General features: G+C 39.3%; 1 protein-coding gene across 9 annotated transcripts in view; it reads right to left on the reverse strand.

Annotated features, from left to right (window-relative positions):
* adck1 (aarF domain containing kinase 1) overlaps nt 1-16933 on the reverse strand; it is a 178379-nt gene that overhangs the window by 47576 nt on the left and 113870 nt on the right. For all 9 annotated transcript variants that reach the window (XM_028565224.1, XM_028565223.1, XM_028565222.1 and 6 more), the window contains 3 exons: nt 10057-10215; nt 7576-7734; nt 3800-3916 (listed from right to left, as the gene is read on the reverse strand). In XM_028565224.1, coding sequence (XP_028421025.1) covers nt 3800-3916; nt 7576-7734; nt 10057-10215 — 435 coding nt within the window. The remainder of the gene's footprint in view (nt 1-3799; nt 3917-7575; nt 7735-10056; nt 10216-16933) is intronic.

Consider the following 16933-nt stretch of genomic DNA (forward strand, 5'->3'; position numbering starts at 1 on the left):
AATACATTTAATTAAATTATAAAAAAAAACTGTTAAATAGAAAGAGCTTTTCGTTCAGAGTTCGGTGGGAGTTTAGAGCACTGAAAGAGAGTGCGTTGGTTGACTGGCATGTTAGGTACTTTAAGTTGTTGTCTTTAATGTTAATCTCTGGGTGATGGCGTACCATGTGAGTTCTGAAGTTTGTGGTGTTTCCAAAATACTTAACTTTTGCATTGCAAAGCCTGCATATAGCACGATTCCTATCAAGTTCCGTCTTCCCCTCAAGGTTATAAAAGCCGAAATGTGCCCAAGCTCTCGTCTTCAATGAGGATGGAGCAGGTTGAATAATTCTTTCTGTGAGGTTTGCCATTGTTTGCGCCGACTAAACTACTTCTGCTGCACTCACACTGATTATGACAAGAGTGCCCAGGTGTCAGTGTGAATTTGACGCAGCGCCATCTATGGGAATGGCAAGCTAAACTCATTTCAGGACAATAGTATACACGCCATTACAAAACGAAAAATGAAATATATATATATATATATACACACACACACACACAGTACAGGCCAAAAGTTTGGACACACCTTCTCATTCAATGCGTTTTCTTTATTTTCATGACTATTTACATTGTAGATTCTCACTGAAGGCATCAAAACTATGAATGAACACATATGGAATTATGTACTTAACAAAAAAGTGTGAAATAACTGAAAACATGTCTTATATTTTAGATTCCTCAAAGTACCCCCCTTTGCTTTTTTGATAGCGCTGCAAACCCTTGGTGTTCTCTCAATGAGATTCATTAGGTCGTCACTTGAAATAGTTTTCACTTCACAGGTGTGCCTTGTCAGGGTTAATTAGTGGAATTTTTTCCCTTATTAATGGGGTTGGGACTATCAGTTGTGTTATGCAGAAGTCAGGTTGATACACAGCCGACAGCTCTATTGGACAACTGTTAGAATTCATATTATGGCAAGAACAAATCGGCTAAGTAAAGAGAAACGAATCGCAATACAAATGTGAATAAATTTTTTTGCACACCCCTAATACCAATGCAGATCAACTTCATAACAAACTGCCTGAATTTGCAGTTTGTTTGAGATTACTTCCACTTATTCATATAATATCACCGAAGTTAAGTCAAAAAGTCGGAAGCTAATTGAATTTAATTTGGATGATGTAGAGGGTTATAATATGTTTTCAAGGAATATAGAGGATGACATAGGTGGAGGCTCATTGATATATGTTCATAAAACTTTAAAGCTAAAGAAATGTAACGGTTTCAGAATTTCAAGAAAGTATTTTTGTTGAGATTAAATGTAGCAACCAAGAGGCTTTGATTATAGGTTTAATTTACTTTCTGTTAGAACAAGTGTCAACTATAAAGCATTCATTAAATATGGGGGATTTTAATCTGTCAAATATAGATTGGAATTTATTAGAAGGGAAGGGACATCCTTAGATAACGATAATAATGGACTGCAATCAACATGTATGGATGTTTCAATATTTTATAGAGCCAACAAATTGGTGAGGGGGGTTACACCACATGTATTGGATCTTATTGTAACAAATGAGGAACATATGATAGATGATATTCAATATCTAAGCCATTTAGGCAAAAGTGATTATTGTGTCCTGTTGTAATGTACCTATAAGAAGGAACTATATTAAGGCAAATGTTGATGAAGCATGTAGGGAATTAGAGAATTTGTATTGGATACCATATCTAATTATGATGTTAATAAAAAATGGGGAGTAATAAAGTCTAAGTCAAAGTAGAGGATAAGTTGGTACCTATTGGTAAAATTAGGTCCCATAACAAAAAATACATCTTTCCCATAGACAATATTACAAAAAGAAAAATATAATCTTGGGAGGAAAGCATTAAGCATTCAGCAGGAGAATTGGAGAATTTGAAACATTGGAACGATGAGAACACGATAATTAAAGCAAACATTATTTTTTTTTTAAACATCCCTGTCTGTACAGTCCAAACATGCCTGAAGATCCTTAACAGCTTCACTGGTCTACTTCTTCTGATGTCCTCACAACATGTTTAAAAAGTTGTAATTTCTGCCTGTGTATCAGGGAATCAGGTGGACCATGACATCGTCTGAGTGACCCAGTGGAGTGCGTGGGACAGTGTGGTATCCAGTGCTGACTGTAGTGTAAAAGTGATCCAAAATAAAAAACAATGTAAAGCTTTTCTGCAGCAATGGTGGTTGATCAAGCTTTGAAAGTTGGTGCTACCAATTCCCACAGGTGTTCCAACTTGTCTGGATTACTTACAACCCCTTCTGTTTTTATAAAAGTATTGTTGGAACACACTGTGGTACCGTACCCTTGTGAGCATTATTTGAACAGTAGAAAGTTGTAGTTTTTCTAACATTACTAGTTGTTGCAACAGCATGTGAAAAAACTACAAAGTTTGCTGGGCCAAAAAGAACGTTGCAAAAAAATGTACGCCGTTACAATGGGTTTGCGTTAACGCCGTTAATAACGCATTTAACTGACAGCCTAATATATATATTAGGACTGTCAGCATTAACGCGTAAATTTTTTTTAATCGCATACCGCCATTTATTAATTTATTTTCACTTCACTCGGCTTCAAGTCGTGCCTAACAGGCTACTATTTTGACCCTTTGCTGCACCTTTACTTATCATCAAGCTGCCATACTTCCTCTTAACACATCCTCCTGCTGCTGGCTGCAGGCATGATGGAGAAATGCAGCAGCAACACAATTCTGAATGGCGGTTTTATTTTCCAAAACTCCCGGACAGCTTGTAGACAAGTCGAAAGCCATATGCACATATGTAAAGCCGGATTAAAATATTACCGAAGCACGTCAAGCTTGAGCTACCAGCTACGAGCTAAGCATAGCAGCAGTTAATGTGTTGATGCTAGTGGGCTCAGGCAAAGCACTATTTTGGAGAGTGCTACTCGCCGACCTGTTCTTGAAACCAAAGTGCAAAGTGCAAACGCTGTCTCATCAATTAGTGATCACTGGATGTCAGTGAGTAATCAAAATTATTTAGAAGTTACTGCACACTATATTGACTCTGGTAAGTAAACTACACTTGACAGCACGTAACGGTAACGTTAGCCTACCTTTAGCTAGAAGCTGGATTAAACTCGGTTAAAATGCTAACAGCTAACGTTAAACAGTGTAAAGTGTGATTGTATTTCGCTGTAGAGGATTCCAACACCGGGACGTAACAGTCTGCTCTGCAGTGCAGCCGCTGCCGTTGTCGTAATTAAACAACAAAGATGGTGCGTTCACTTAAAACAGGTAGCCTCGTGGTGCATTCACAATTCACAGCTAGTGATTGTTTTTGTCATTCAACAGCAATTTACTGGTGAAATAAGTTATTGTTATTGTTAATTTTGACTGGCCGTAACAATAAACAAGTTGCTGACTGTTGTTCAGTACCCTTCTTTTTGTTCTTTTTTCTTCTTTTGTTTACAGTAAATAAATAATAAACTAATACAAATCTTAAAGTAAAGTTCATAAAGTAACTTTATTTGCATTCATTTGATTCCCAATCAAGACACACTGGTAATAATTGCTTTCCATTGTTAATATGTACTTAAAAACGGTTCTGAAATGCAAAATAATAGAATTTTAATCATGTGATAAAACATGCGATTAATCGCAATTAACTATAGAAATTCAGCGATTAATCGCGATTAAAAAAAGAAATTGTTTGACAGCCCTATATATATATATATATATATATATATATATATACACACACACACACACATATATACACACAGCCTTACAGGTGCAGGCAGGGCAGTAGGCAGTACCTCGTTGACATTAATGCTGTGTTTTTTCATGTAGTCCCTGTCGTTGACCTGCCCCCCTTCAGCAAACTCCATGGTCAGGATCCTCTTTGTTGACATATCCCAATGGATGATGGGAATCTGTAGGGAGAAGGTTATCAGAGGAGGAAGAGTACAAAATCCAACACATTTTTACTAGATTTCATTCTCCTGTGCAGCTGTGCATTAGAATATGGGTTCGGTTTCAGATATTTGGCTCTATTGCAGATCTGCTTTCACGCTGGCAAAAAAACTAAACAAGAATAGATTAAGCTCAAATCTCTATCAAAAGCTTAGTCTTCGCATTTTTAATAGCAAAGAGTTGACAAAACTTTCTGTAGCCTTTTAACTAAATAGAAAATATACTATACTTGTTATCGATTCGATAAAATGCTGTTGAACTTCAATTATCTTATTATCTAACTAGAAATCTCATTAGATTGTAAACAATAACAACTGAAAGAAACACATCAAATCCTGTAAGGTTTAATTTGTATCACTGTAAGGTAAACACTCACACACAACTGCACTGGCTCTATTAATTATTAATTAATTATCTTAATGACTTATTATCAATCATCCAGACCAGTCAGATGATCTGGAATGTGATGAAAGAACTTTGAAAAGTGTACATGCAGACTGTGGAAGAGCCCTGCACCTCATCTCACCTGAATTAAAGTGGGCTTCAAACAGTCCTCCTCTGGGACTCCGATTAGTTTTTATCCACCAAGTAAGTTTTTTCTACTTTGTAAACAATAAAAATTGTTTACAATCTTTAACTGTTTTATGCATTATAATTTCCTTCAAATATTGTATAATGTTGGAGAAGTGAAGCCATCCATTAAGTAATCAAAACTTTCAGTAAACATGATGACATTAAAATGTATTTTAAAAAATATTTTATGTACTCCTGACAGTAGAATAAGCCATTATAAACCTATATAAAGGCCCAGTTACGCAAAAGAAAGAAAATACTGTGATATATTGTGAAACTGCCAGGATCTTGAGAAAAATACTGTGATACAAAATGTTGGTCATTCTAAAAAACTTAGCACTAATTCAAATCATTTGGATTTTTTAAAGCACTGTATTTCAGATATTACAAATATCTTCATTAATCACAGCACCTGTTTAAATTGGTAGAATACAGCTGCTCTGAATCCTACAAGGCTTTGCTAGTTAACCTCATTTAAAAGTCAAATATGTAATATATTTACTGTATTAAATCCAAAAATGACCACAATATGTCAACAGATATTAAGGAAACATGCTAAGTTGAAATAATATCTTCTCTGACAACAATGAACTTTGAAATTTCCATTTCAGTCCGGAATGTCTGTTTTTGTTTTGGCCTGTGTTGCTGTCAACTGCTAATTTTGACACCAGGGTGGTATTTCAGAAAACAGGTTTAGTGAAAACTCTGAGTTTGTTAACCCTGAGATGAGGGAAACTCTGGGTTTTCTGTTTCAGAAAGAGAGGTAACTTCACCTCGGAGTCAGTTACTATGGTAACTGAGCCTGTTCGGGAACCTGGTCAGGAGCAGGTTTTCTTCAAGAAACCTCGAGATTCTCTCAGTCTCCTCCCTCTGACACAGCGCTCTCTCATTTCCTCATTCATTCATTCATTTAGTCTGTATCAGGCGCATTTTAGCGCAGTTTGGTATCTGCATGAATAAAAAAACAGGGTTGGTTTATTAACAATGTTAGGCAGACTATAAAAGGTTGTTTTTTTCTAAAAACATGGCATTTCCTTTTGTCAACGATCCTGTTGATGAAGAAGCTGCTTTACTTCGCAGGGTGTTATATGTCGGGAGATGATATTGAACCCCGACATTTAAATTTTTAGATAACTTCCTATTTGAGCGGTATCGTCTTTCTTCCCAGTCTGTTATGCAGCCCAGGCTACATCACCTCATATAACTAACTTCACCCATCTTGGACATGCTCTCCCAGCAGATTATTTGTGACACATTGTTTTGCAAACGGCAGTTTTCTTTACATTGGGGATGCAGAGCATATTAGTAAAGCCACTGTAAAGCGCCGTCAGAAGAGTGCATGTGACTAGCTCTGAAACGTGTTTTAAACGTTTTTGTAGTGTTCTCTGGACACAAACCAGTAAGAAACATTAAAAAGGAGTTCCACAGTAGGTTATTATTGCAGGTGAATGATGTAAACCCTTTGAAATAAAAGATTATGAATTATAATTCTGTTATTTATGGTGCTGCAGCCTCAGAATGGGATTAGTAGGCCTAGGACTTTTTCGCCCTCAGTATTGCACCTAAATAAAATAGATTATAGGTTCAATACCATTTCACCAGTAATATTATACTTATGATTAAATATGATATACACTATATTGGAATATGCAGATTTACTCTAGCAGCAATTTACTCCCACGCAAATTCTCTCTCTTTTGCAGCAGCCGCTGTGTTTTTCTTTTTTTAAACTCGCTGTACGTGCGCATGAGTATTTCCGCCGACCCGTTTGTTTGTGGTTGTTGCCATGGTGAATCGTAGAATCATGGCTCCATTCATGCTGCCTTTTTATTGTGGTGGTGCACGCGCATGAACCTACTCTGAGTTGATTGAACCAACTCATATCAGCTGTTCTGAAACCGAAAACTCTGAGTTTCCCATCTCAAGGTAAATCAACTCAGACATCGGGGTTAGACTCAGAGTTTGTTAAACTTTCTACCTGAAATAGGGCCCAGGGCTGCCAGACATGAAATGCAGACACGCAAAAACAATGGGCTGGCCACAGCCATGGTAAAAACAACTGGATTAACAGAATTAGATTCATTCTACCGGACCAGTAAAAAACTCTGCATTTTTCTAAACAGTTGCATGACCAGAGATGAGAGCAAACACAGTAAATATTAGAGATGCGTTCAAAAGATGGAGACAGCTTAGAGCCCAAAAGGACACAGAGTTGGTTAATTTTCCTTAAACTCTATACGTTTCTCCACCTGGAATGTTAATTGTGTGGAGGATGGGTTGGATATGTGTTTCATAGTGTGGGGTCTAGCAGGAGTAGGGGGGTCGTTACACTGATTAGTGATAGTTCACCTTTAATCCTCGGCTTTTAACCTTCTCTTTTTAATAAATCGACAAAAAGGGAAATTAGATCAAATTAGACAACCACTAAGCTTTATGCAAAAAAATTGTGTGATTACATCACCAATATGCAAATGAATATGACTTGTGGTCAAACCCTGGAACATCGAACAAAGAAAAGCAGTGGGGAAAAAGAAGTATAATTTCCATTCAACAGAGCTTAAAAGTTCTTAAACAAAAGGTATTACGAAAAAGAGAGGAAAATAAATAATTATGGACATGAAGTCTAGCTTTGTATAATAAAGGAAAATTATAGAGTGTGGTGTAGACCTACTATATCTGTAAAGTGTCTTCAAATAACTCTTGTTATGATTTGATACTATAAATAAAACTGAATTGAAATATAAATTGCAGCGTTCTGCTTATCCTGCTCTGTTAAAATTTAGTAAAAGTCGACAGGCAGCACAGAGAAAGCGGTCATACTCAATGTAAAGATCTGACCTCTGTTAACTGTATTAAAAACTAGGACTTTAAGTTGAAACAGATTGTCTCTTATTATTCTATTGTATTCTTATTACCAGCTGTTTACTAGTATGTGAGCTCACATTGGACAACAGGGTCAAAACTAAATCCCACTATGGACTCCTCGCCTGCCTGTTATTATAAAAGGAAGCCATGTAGCAATGTTTGTACTGTACTTAGCGTATACCTTGAGAAAGGGGAGGTGGGCCAGCATTTTGGCCAGCCTCTCAGCATTGTGTCCTTCATTAAGGAAGTCCAGCTCTAGCGGCATGTTCTTCTTGGCTTCTTCCACCAACCACATAAAGGCAAAGTCTGGGAAGAGCCAATGGACCGCCCTCAACAGCACCTTCAAAACACAAATCAGAATCAGTCTCACTTTCAAGTATAATAAAACAGGCATGTGCTGTACATATACAGTGATGTCCTGTCAATGGCTGACATTTTGCTGACAAGTGCAGTTGAAGGGATTCAGTCCGCATCTGGCCAAACTTATTTTAGTTAGCAGCAACACCAAACCAGATGTGTTTCATCACCTGTGGAAGAGACCCTCTAGATTTTACAGATCTGGATCAGTGTATCAGACACAATTGGTATCATTCAGCATGTGAGACCGTTTTGTGAAATCTGATGATGTTTTCAGCTTTATCTCAGTTTGGGCTTAGAGCAACCATATCGCCAGACAATAATGTTGATTTTGGATAATTCTGCAAAGTCTACCGAAGCTCGAAAAGCAAGGTGAAAAAAATAAGTTTCACATATGTACGGGATAGTATTTCGTATGTATGAGATAAAATGTTACTTCCTAATTTGGCTGTTTTGAGGATGAGAAAGCTGTGCATGTTAAAAAGGGAGTTGAAAGGTCAGCCAAATGCAGCATAAACAAAAAGTTTTACCTTCTTAGTTAAAGGTCCCATGATATGGTGCTCTTTGGATGCTTTTATTAGTGGTCCCCTAATACTGTATCTGAAGTCTCTTTCCTGAAATTCAGCCACTAGAGCCAGTCCCACAATGAGCTTTCCTTAGTATGTGCCATTTCTGTGTCTGTAGCTATTGAGGAGGAGAGGGGGGGGGGCAAGGTGGAGGGTGGGGGTGTGGCCTTGACCAACTTTGCTCGTTTGAAAGCCATGATGTCTCTCTCTCATGGGTGGGCCAAATTCTCTGGGCGGGCAAAGCAGAGAAAGGGGAGGTAACCTTGCTCCTTATGACCTCATAAGGAGAAGATTCCTGATCAGCCCATCTGAGCTTTCATTAGACTCATTCGAGATGAGCCAGATCTGCGCAGAATCGATCACCGGCGATTGCCGCCCAATGCATGCCGGTTAGATTTGTGTCCAATTTGATCCTGACTTGCTCTGACGTCATGCACACGTGGGCAATGATAATCTCACGAGATCAAGGCGGCCGCAGTTGCTGTCCACCGACTGCAAGACCCAGGCGGACCCAGGGCATGCTGGGAAACGCCGGCCTCTGAGCTGATCTAACAGCTGATTGGTTCAGAATCGACTTAACATGATGATGTTTTATATAAACTTTTTATTGATTTTGAATTGGAGGGATTTTAACTGTAATTTGTCTGATTTAAAAGCTTATTCTGTACAGAACACATGTTGTGTGGCTGATACTTATGTTTAGAAGTCAGAGAGACTAAATTTGTTCAGATTATGGATCATCTACAGTGTGTTAATTAAAATCAGCAGATCGCATGTAGAGCATTTTGACAGCTACTCTGTCATAATAAAAACAACTGGAGACTGTGTACACTTGAGAGCGGATTTTTGTCAACGCCCCCGGCTGCTGCCGCCTTCTCTCGTCCACTTTACAGGTGCAGTTCATCTCGAACAAGCCTATTTTCTCAAAGGCAGAGCAGGATACCCAGGGCTCTGTTTATACCTCTCGCCATTTCTAGTCACTGGGGGACCATAGGCAGGCTGGGGGAACACATATTGATGTTAAAAAACCTCATAAAGTGACATTTTCATGCCATGGGACCTTTAACAACAAATGTCTACTGTAATACATAATGGAACTGTGTATAAGCAACTTGGGTTGAACAGTGTAGATAGACAGTTTGGTGTGATTGATAAGAGCCATTTCCGGCACAAAAGAAATGTTATAGTAATATTGACTTTAAATAATTGTGAAATATAGTCAACTAAGTTATCGTTCATATAAAGTATCTGTTAATGTCTGTGTTTGTTTTGTTTCTGCATCAGTATAGAAGAGGAAGAATGGCTGGTGGGTGGAAAAGAAAGAAGTGGGTCTTTGGCATGTTGGGTGTGAGCCATTATCAAGGGCAAAGAGCTGGAAAGCCTATTCCACATCTTGTGGAAAGAAGATCTCCAGGCATCTAGTCACCCTGATTACCCATTGTGTAGTCTTGCTTTGCCAGACTTTTGGCCCATTTGTGTAAGGTCCTGTTGTGTTCTTTAACTTGTGTTCTTTGTGTTTATTTCACAGCTGTTCCACAAACTACTGGGCAGTTCAGTGCTTCTTGGGGCAGCAATAGACACACAGAAAACACTCTGACAAGTCTGATCCACGCTTACAAGACTTCTCCAAAAGTTGCATGGTTAGGTCATTAAGAGATAATAACATACATCATATTTGAGGCCAGTGTTTGACAAGACTGTGTTCCAACACTTCTTTACTTCAACAGACACAGACTCACCTCCATCACCGCTATGTCCCTGAACATCTGTCTCTGGACTTTAGGGTGTTGGACCTTGATGGCCACTGTCCTCCCATCATGCAGCACTGCTTTGTGGACCTGGGCTAAGGAGGCTGCACCCTGAGGCTTCTCTTCAAAGGAGACAAATAACTCTGACAGCTGCAGGAGAGACATAGGGATGAAGAAGAAAAGAGTGCAGAGCACAGAGTAAACAGAATGATAAAGAAGATGGGATGGAAAGGGGTGTGTGGAGTTGGGATTGGGATAGGAGTCTGATCATCAATCTGATCATCTTGATTTACAAGCTATTATTAGATATTGTACAACTGAAAGAGGTTAAACAAATTACAGAGGTTCACATGTGGGTATAACTATGATTAATTATGTCCATTTCTGCTTTGGCCAAGTATGGATTTGTTATGCCATGGCAATAACACACCAAATCAACTGAAGCAAGGGGAGCTAATTGATATGCAATAATGTAATGATGATGGTTGTATTAGGCCTGTGTTTGAGACTACTGACCTGAAACCAAACTGACTGGGACCAAGAGGAGGAAACACAAGAGGCAGGGATGCACGAAATGCTCCGCCGGAGGTGTGAGTTCAAAGTCTGTCAGATGGGGCCTCCTCCAGACGTTCCCAATTTACCGCACTACCCGTTTGGGCTTACCAGGTCTGTCCAGAGTCTTCCCCCACCCCCTGACCCAACTCACCACCAGATGGTGATCGGTTGACAGCTCCGCCACTCTCTTCACCCGAGTGTCCAAAACATACGGCCTCAGATCAGATGAAACGATTATAAAAATCGATCATTGACCTTCAGCCTAGGGTGCTCTGGTACCAAGTACACTTATGAGTATCCCTACGTTCGAACATGGTGTTCTTTATAGACAATCCATGACTAGCACAGAAGTCCAACAACGAACAACCACTCGGGTTTAGATCAGGGAGGCCGTTCCTCCCAATCACGCCTCTCCATGTGTGATCCATGGGGCCCCCACTGGAGCCCCATGCAGGACTCCATTCAAGGTCTCCAAGAAGGCCAAATACTCCGAGCTTTTGTTTGGTCCACATGCACAAACAACAGTCAGAGTTGTTTGTTTTTAATAAATTAAGCTTCGTGAACCATTTTCTCTGTTTTCTGAGCCCACTAGATGGGGCTCTTTCTTTAACAAAGGGTTGAAAACAGACTGAATTGCCATTCCTTTAACCTTTTTCTTTGAACAGATACCACCATCTAGTGAGCTCAGAAAATAAAGAAAATGGTTCACAAAGCTTCATTTGACCATCACTACCTCACACCCTTAAATGATTTATTTAAAATGCAATAACTTATAGCAATTTTTGCTGTTACTAGATAGCAGAAGGGTATTTTACAACAACATTGCAACACAAGCTTACAGAGCAAGACCTGAACGTACCAAGAGGTCCCATCTCTGTTGGTTATCCAAAAGCGTCCGTCAGTGTCCACAGCATTTTAACCATGTTTAAGCCAGCTAACGTTACTGGCTAATGATAAAAAAAAAGGTTAAAAGTACCTGCTGTTTAATGTTAGCTAGCATAATGCACTAGGCTGTTTAAAAATTAAATCGTGATTCAGTTTTTATCTCGGTCGTTGTAATCTTTACACATTTAAATAGATTTTTAACTGATTCACAATGCACCGTTACATCCGTAATACTGACCATTCTATATAATCGATACCCCTCAACTTTTTTATAATGCAGAGGCTGGAAACAACTGTGTTAAATCCTCTCATCATCATCATTATCATCAGAAACCTCACACCATGCAGATTACGGACACCTATATGATGAATGTATGTATCAAATTGACTGCCAGGATCATTATAACTTTATTTCATCAGTCCTCAACAAGCTCAGACTATATATCACATTTAAATACTGCGGAGTATAACATGATAGGCAGCTGTGGCTCAGGTGGTAGAGCAGTCATCCACCAATCGGAAGGTCTGTGGTTCTACATGTTGAAGTGTCCTTGGGCAAGACACTGAATCCTGAATTGCTTCCGATGCTGCGCCATTGGTGTGGGTTTTGTTTATCTGATGAGCAGGTGGCACCTTGTATGGCAGCCTTAGCCACCAGTGTGTGCGTGCCTGTACTATGTAAAGAGTAATCAGTAAGACTAGAAAAACGCTATATAAATGCAGTCCATTTACATTCACATTCACTCTATACAATAATAAACATAGGAGTAACTGTAGTGATCACAATGAAATCTGCTGATGAGCTCCTTTTGTGCTATAACAGTCATTTTCTTGAAAAAAAATGTGAACAAAACAAAGGGAATGGTATTTGACTTTGAAACCAAACCAAACAAACCCATGATAGTTCTTACAGAGAGGAAAAACACCATGTTAGATAGTCAGAAAAAGACTTTGGATCATATCATAACCTTAACATACAGAAACAGGCTCAGGGTTTGATGCAGCTACTGTAAATATGCTCTTGCCTTTTGATACACTCTGACCACCCACAAACCTCACAGCACTGTGCATTAAGCACCCAGAGTGCCCTTTGAGCAGAGGTAGTCCCTCATTAGCCTCCACTCATCTCTGTGGACACACAGAACACACACACATGAATTAGTGTGTAGGTTTGAAGGTTAAAGAGGCTTCCCCAGGGACCTGAAGTCATTAGAACAGTCTTATTGTATGCTTTGGAACCTCCACACCGCAATGAGGCTGCCCTGCCTGGATGGATACAAACCTGTTAACTGAACAAGAAGGCAGCCTGAAGCTTCTACTTTATGTAGTAGTAAGTGTTAGCTATGTAGTATGTAGAAATCGACAAATTCAAGGAACAGCAAGAGACTCTGATGTTTATAACCAAATTCTGAATAGCTCCGTGATGCAGTGTAATCTGCTGGTTGCTGCCTGCTCTTCGTTTAAGACTATCTTGCCAAGATCTCACCTTTTTTGGAGGGATTGGTTGGAAAAGGGAATTGTCACACTGGTGGATCTGTATCAAGGTGTCATACTGAAATCCTTTCATGGTGTGGTACAGCAATTTGGAATCTCTAGGTCTACATTTTTTTTTACATCTGCTAGTGGGGATTTTTGGATCCACTTTTTCAGCCCCAAAAGGCACCAGAATGTTAAGATAAGGTGTTGTTGAAATATGGAGAAGGTCATGAGGCTATTGGGTATTATTCTATGCGTAGGCAGAACCTGGGGGATGGAGCCTGGACAGCCCTCAAAAAGACATGAGAAAGGGATCTGAGTATTACACTGGATGATAAGGAGTGGGATGAAATTAGTAGAAATATTAAAACTATGTCACACAATGTGAGGGTACGCCTCATTCACTTCAAGGTTATGCATCGCTTCTATTGGACTCACTCCAGATTGTTTAGACTTGGATTAAAATACACACCAAATTGTTGGAAATGTAAGACCGAGGACGGCCAATTACTTCATGTCCTATGGTCCTGTGAAAAGGTCCAGGAATTTTGGACTGAGATACATGATAACCTATGTCGGATTGAAGGGACCCACGTTCCATTCAGCCCAAGATTATTTCTTCTGGGAGATGGGTCAATCCTAAGCGGGATGGATAAACACATAAGAAGCTGGGTCCAGTAAGAAGGGGTGCCGTCAATCCAGGAGTGCGCTTGTGCGATGGCTAGGGTTGTGGCGTTTGAAAAAATTTCATATAAACGGTTTGCCAGATTGGATGTCTATACTATAAAACGGGGAAAGTACCGGAGCATATACATATGTTTATTTGGTTTAATGTCTATTTTGTATTGTAGTTACTATGACATCTTTTCTTGATTTTTATCTGGGTGGGTGGTGATGTGTTCATTTTGCGAGAAAAAAATTGTTAATCAAAAAAAAGATTTAGTTTGGAACACCATTTCCTTTTAAGTTTTCTCAATGCTTGCTTTAATTTGCATGTTGGGGGCTATTATACCACGGAGCAGATGTAGCCACCTAGAATTTCTTCACCCAACCAAAGGCCTTCACCAAACCAAAGGCCTCACAATTGTGAGGTGCTTGTACTATATTTACTATATTTCCATGTTATGCTACTTCATACTTCTACTCCACTACATCTCAGAGGTAAATAACATTTATTTTAAAGCTTTAGTTAGACTAGTAATCAGTCAAAGTGAGTAATAATTTGGTATGTGTCCCCTTTGGGGCATTATACTGTCTTGGCTTCATTCTCCCTCAACTACTGCATTGTAATATTCAACATGCTTAGCTTGTGTTGGATTTGGCTGGGAGAAAGACTTCTTTCATATTCATTCTTCAAACTGTACCATGGGGGGCATTCCCCTGCTGTTTGTACCTAGTGAAACATAAAAAGAGGCTAATTTGAACACAATGTTGGCCCATCAGGTAGAGGCTGAACATGAGCCCTGTAGAAGATGCCACCAGATGATAAATTACGCAAGCAGCACAGGATCCTGTGTGGGAACAGCTGAGTTATTCATTATGCAAATATGCTAAATGGAATGAAATTGTCTGCACTCACCAGTGTCTACCTACTACAATGATGAGGATCCAGTGGGATCTGACATGCAAAAACTGCTTTCACGGGTTAAGGATACGTGTAATTTCTCAGTTGGGCCTGTCACTTTACGCAGCAGCGTGAAATCTCAGAAATCCTAGTGAAATTTAAACATAAACAATTTTTTTTTTCATTTGGATAACTTTTAGATACTGTTAAAAGAGGAAGGTTGGCACTAATAGTCAAACCACTTTGTCATGTTTGGTGTGTTCGTAGTCCTAGCTGTGTCACCAGTGCCTGGCCTGTAGCCTCTGATTCAAACACTATTTTATCACTGCTTATGTTAATGTCAGCTGTGGAGTTAATAAACATGGTAATGTATTGGGCATGGGCCCCGCTCCCAGAACATAGACCCACAGTGACATACGTTTCCTGAAATGAGTTATGGCACAAATAAAATGGCCCCTGAGGCCTCTCAGTTGGATAGCAACACATCAGTGTCTGTGTCAGCAAGCAAGGTGGCCATTTTGGATGCTGGCAACCAGCCACAACCCCAGCTGGCTGAAGACACATTACTCATTACAGCACAGAAGAGAATAAGTGAGAGAGATTGCTTTAGTGAAGAGAGGAAATCAAAGTTTCCATTCTAACATCTCTGTCCAACTGTCTTAATGTACAGCACAACTGCAGAGGGAACCAGGCCTTTAGTTGAAACAGGCTTGTACTAGGGACAGACCTCTCTTTAAATATTTGATCAGATTTGATCAATAAGCCTTGTTTTCTGATCTTCTGTTTTGATTGATGCAGAGTCATGTCACACTCCCTGCAGTTCTTGGTTTCTCCCTTCTGACAGAAAAACTGTTTTCATCCACTAATTACTTACATTAAGCAAAATGTACAATGAGAGATTTAGTATATGTTAACCCATCCCATTATCCCCACTCTAATGTTTATTTTTTGCCTGGCCTTAATTAGTCTGTGTTGGAACAATAACTTACTCAAAAGTTAAGTTTAAAACTGCTTTTAATGTTTAATGTTTGTTAATGTTAAGCTACCTTGTACCTCAGTGTGTCCGCTGAAGATTTTGGGGGGAAAGACTATGCTGAAACAGCTAGAAGTTGTCAACAGTTGCGTTACTTAAGTGAATACAGCATGTAGTTTCTTGTACAGTCTACTTTATTTGCAATTGTTTCTTAAAAGCATCATATGTCTTACTATTACATTCCAGGACATAGTGTCCTTTCTCTCACCAAAAGAGTCTTTGGATCAGAATAAAATCTGTTTTACTACTGTGAATAGTGCTGGGCAGTATACCGGTTTTTATTTCCCATATAACAGTATATGAATTGTCACATACCGTTACACAGGTCGATAGCTGTGAAGAGCGATTCGGCCGAGGTGAGTTGAGAGTGCATTGAGAAGGGGAACCCTGTTAACTGCGTACCTTTCTCACTTCTGGTTGTAACTTTATAAAACAACTTAAAGGTGAAATATGTAATATATTTACTGTATGAAATCTAAAAATGACCACAATATGTCATCAGATATTAAGGAAACATGCTAAGTTGAAATACTATCTTTTCTGACTACAATGCTAAAGCCATCATGTTCTTCTTTGAAATTTCTGTTCTGTGACGGAATGTCTGTTTGTGTTTTGGCCTGTGTATTGGTATCAACTGCCCATTTTGACAGCCAGGCCGGGTTGCCAGATATACCTGTAAAAACATAAACCCAGCACGCTACAGCCATGGAAGCAGAAAACAAACAAATGGGATCAACGGAGATAGATTCTACCCGACCTAAAAAACTGTGGCATGTTTCTAAACAGCTGCATGACATAATAAAACCCTGGTAAAATGGAGATGTATTTGAAAGATGGAGACGGCTTAGAGCCCCAAAGGACACCGAGTTGAGCTTCAGGCTAATTTATCATGGCTACTATGGGCATTTTCAGTCATTTCAACATTTGTGTACTCACATTGAATTATATGCTGTAGAGTACTCAAGTTAGTTACTCGCAAAAACAATTGAGACACAGCCAGTGAAGTGATTTCGACTGGTCCTGGCTAACATCACCATGCTAACGTTACCGGAGGACCAAACAACGGTGAGTAATTTTAAGCTAAGAAAGGGTGGCTGTAAGTCGGGTAGACAGGACTGGGAGTTTGCTGTGTTTTAGCGGTTGTTGTCATCTGTCAATCGGGTAGAGAGTGGTTGTTGCAGTAATTTTAAGGCAAGATAGGGTGGCTGTCAGTCGGGTACAGAGCTCCGCGTGAGCACGGGCATTTATGACAACATAACCAGCATGTAACGTAATTTAGCCACTGTTGTTGCAAGGCGTGCTAACGTTACTCTGTCACAGACTACATTGTGCAAGTGTGCTAACTTATAACACTA

This window comes from Perca flavescens, chromosome 20 (genome assembly GCF_004354835.1).
Source record: "Perca flavescens isolate YP-PL-M2 chromosome 20, PFLA_1.0, whole genome shotgun sequence".
In the NCBI taxonomy this organism is placed as follows: Eukaryota; Metazoa; Chordata; class Actinopteri; order Perciformes; family Percidae; genus Perca; species Perca flavescens.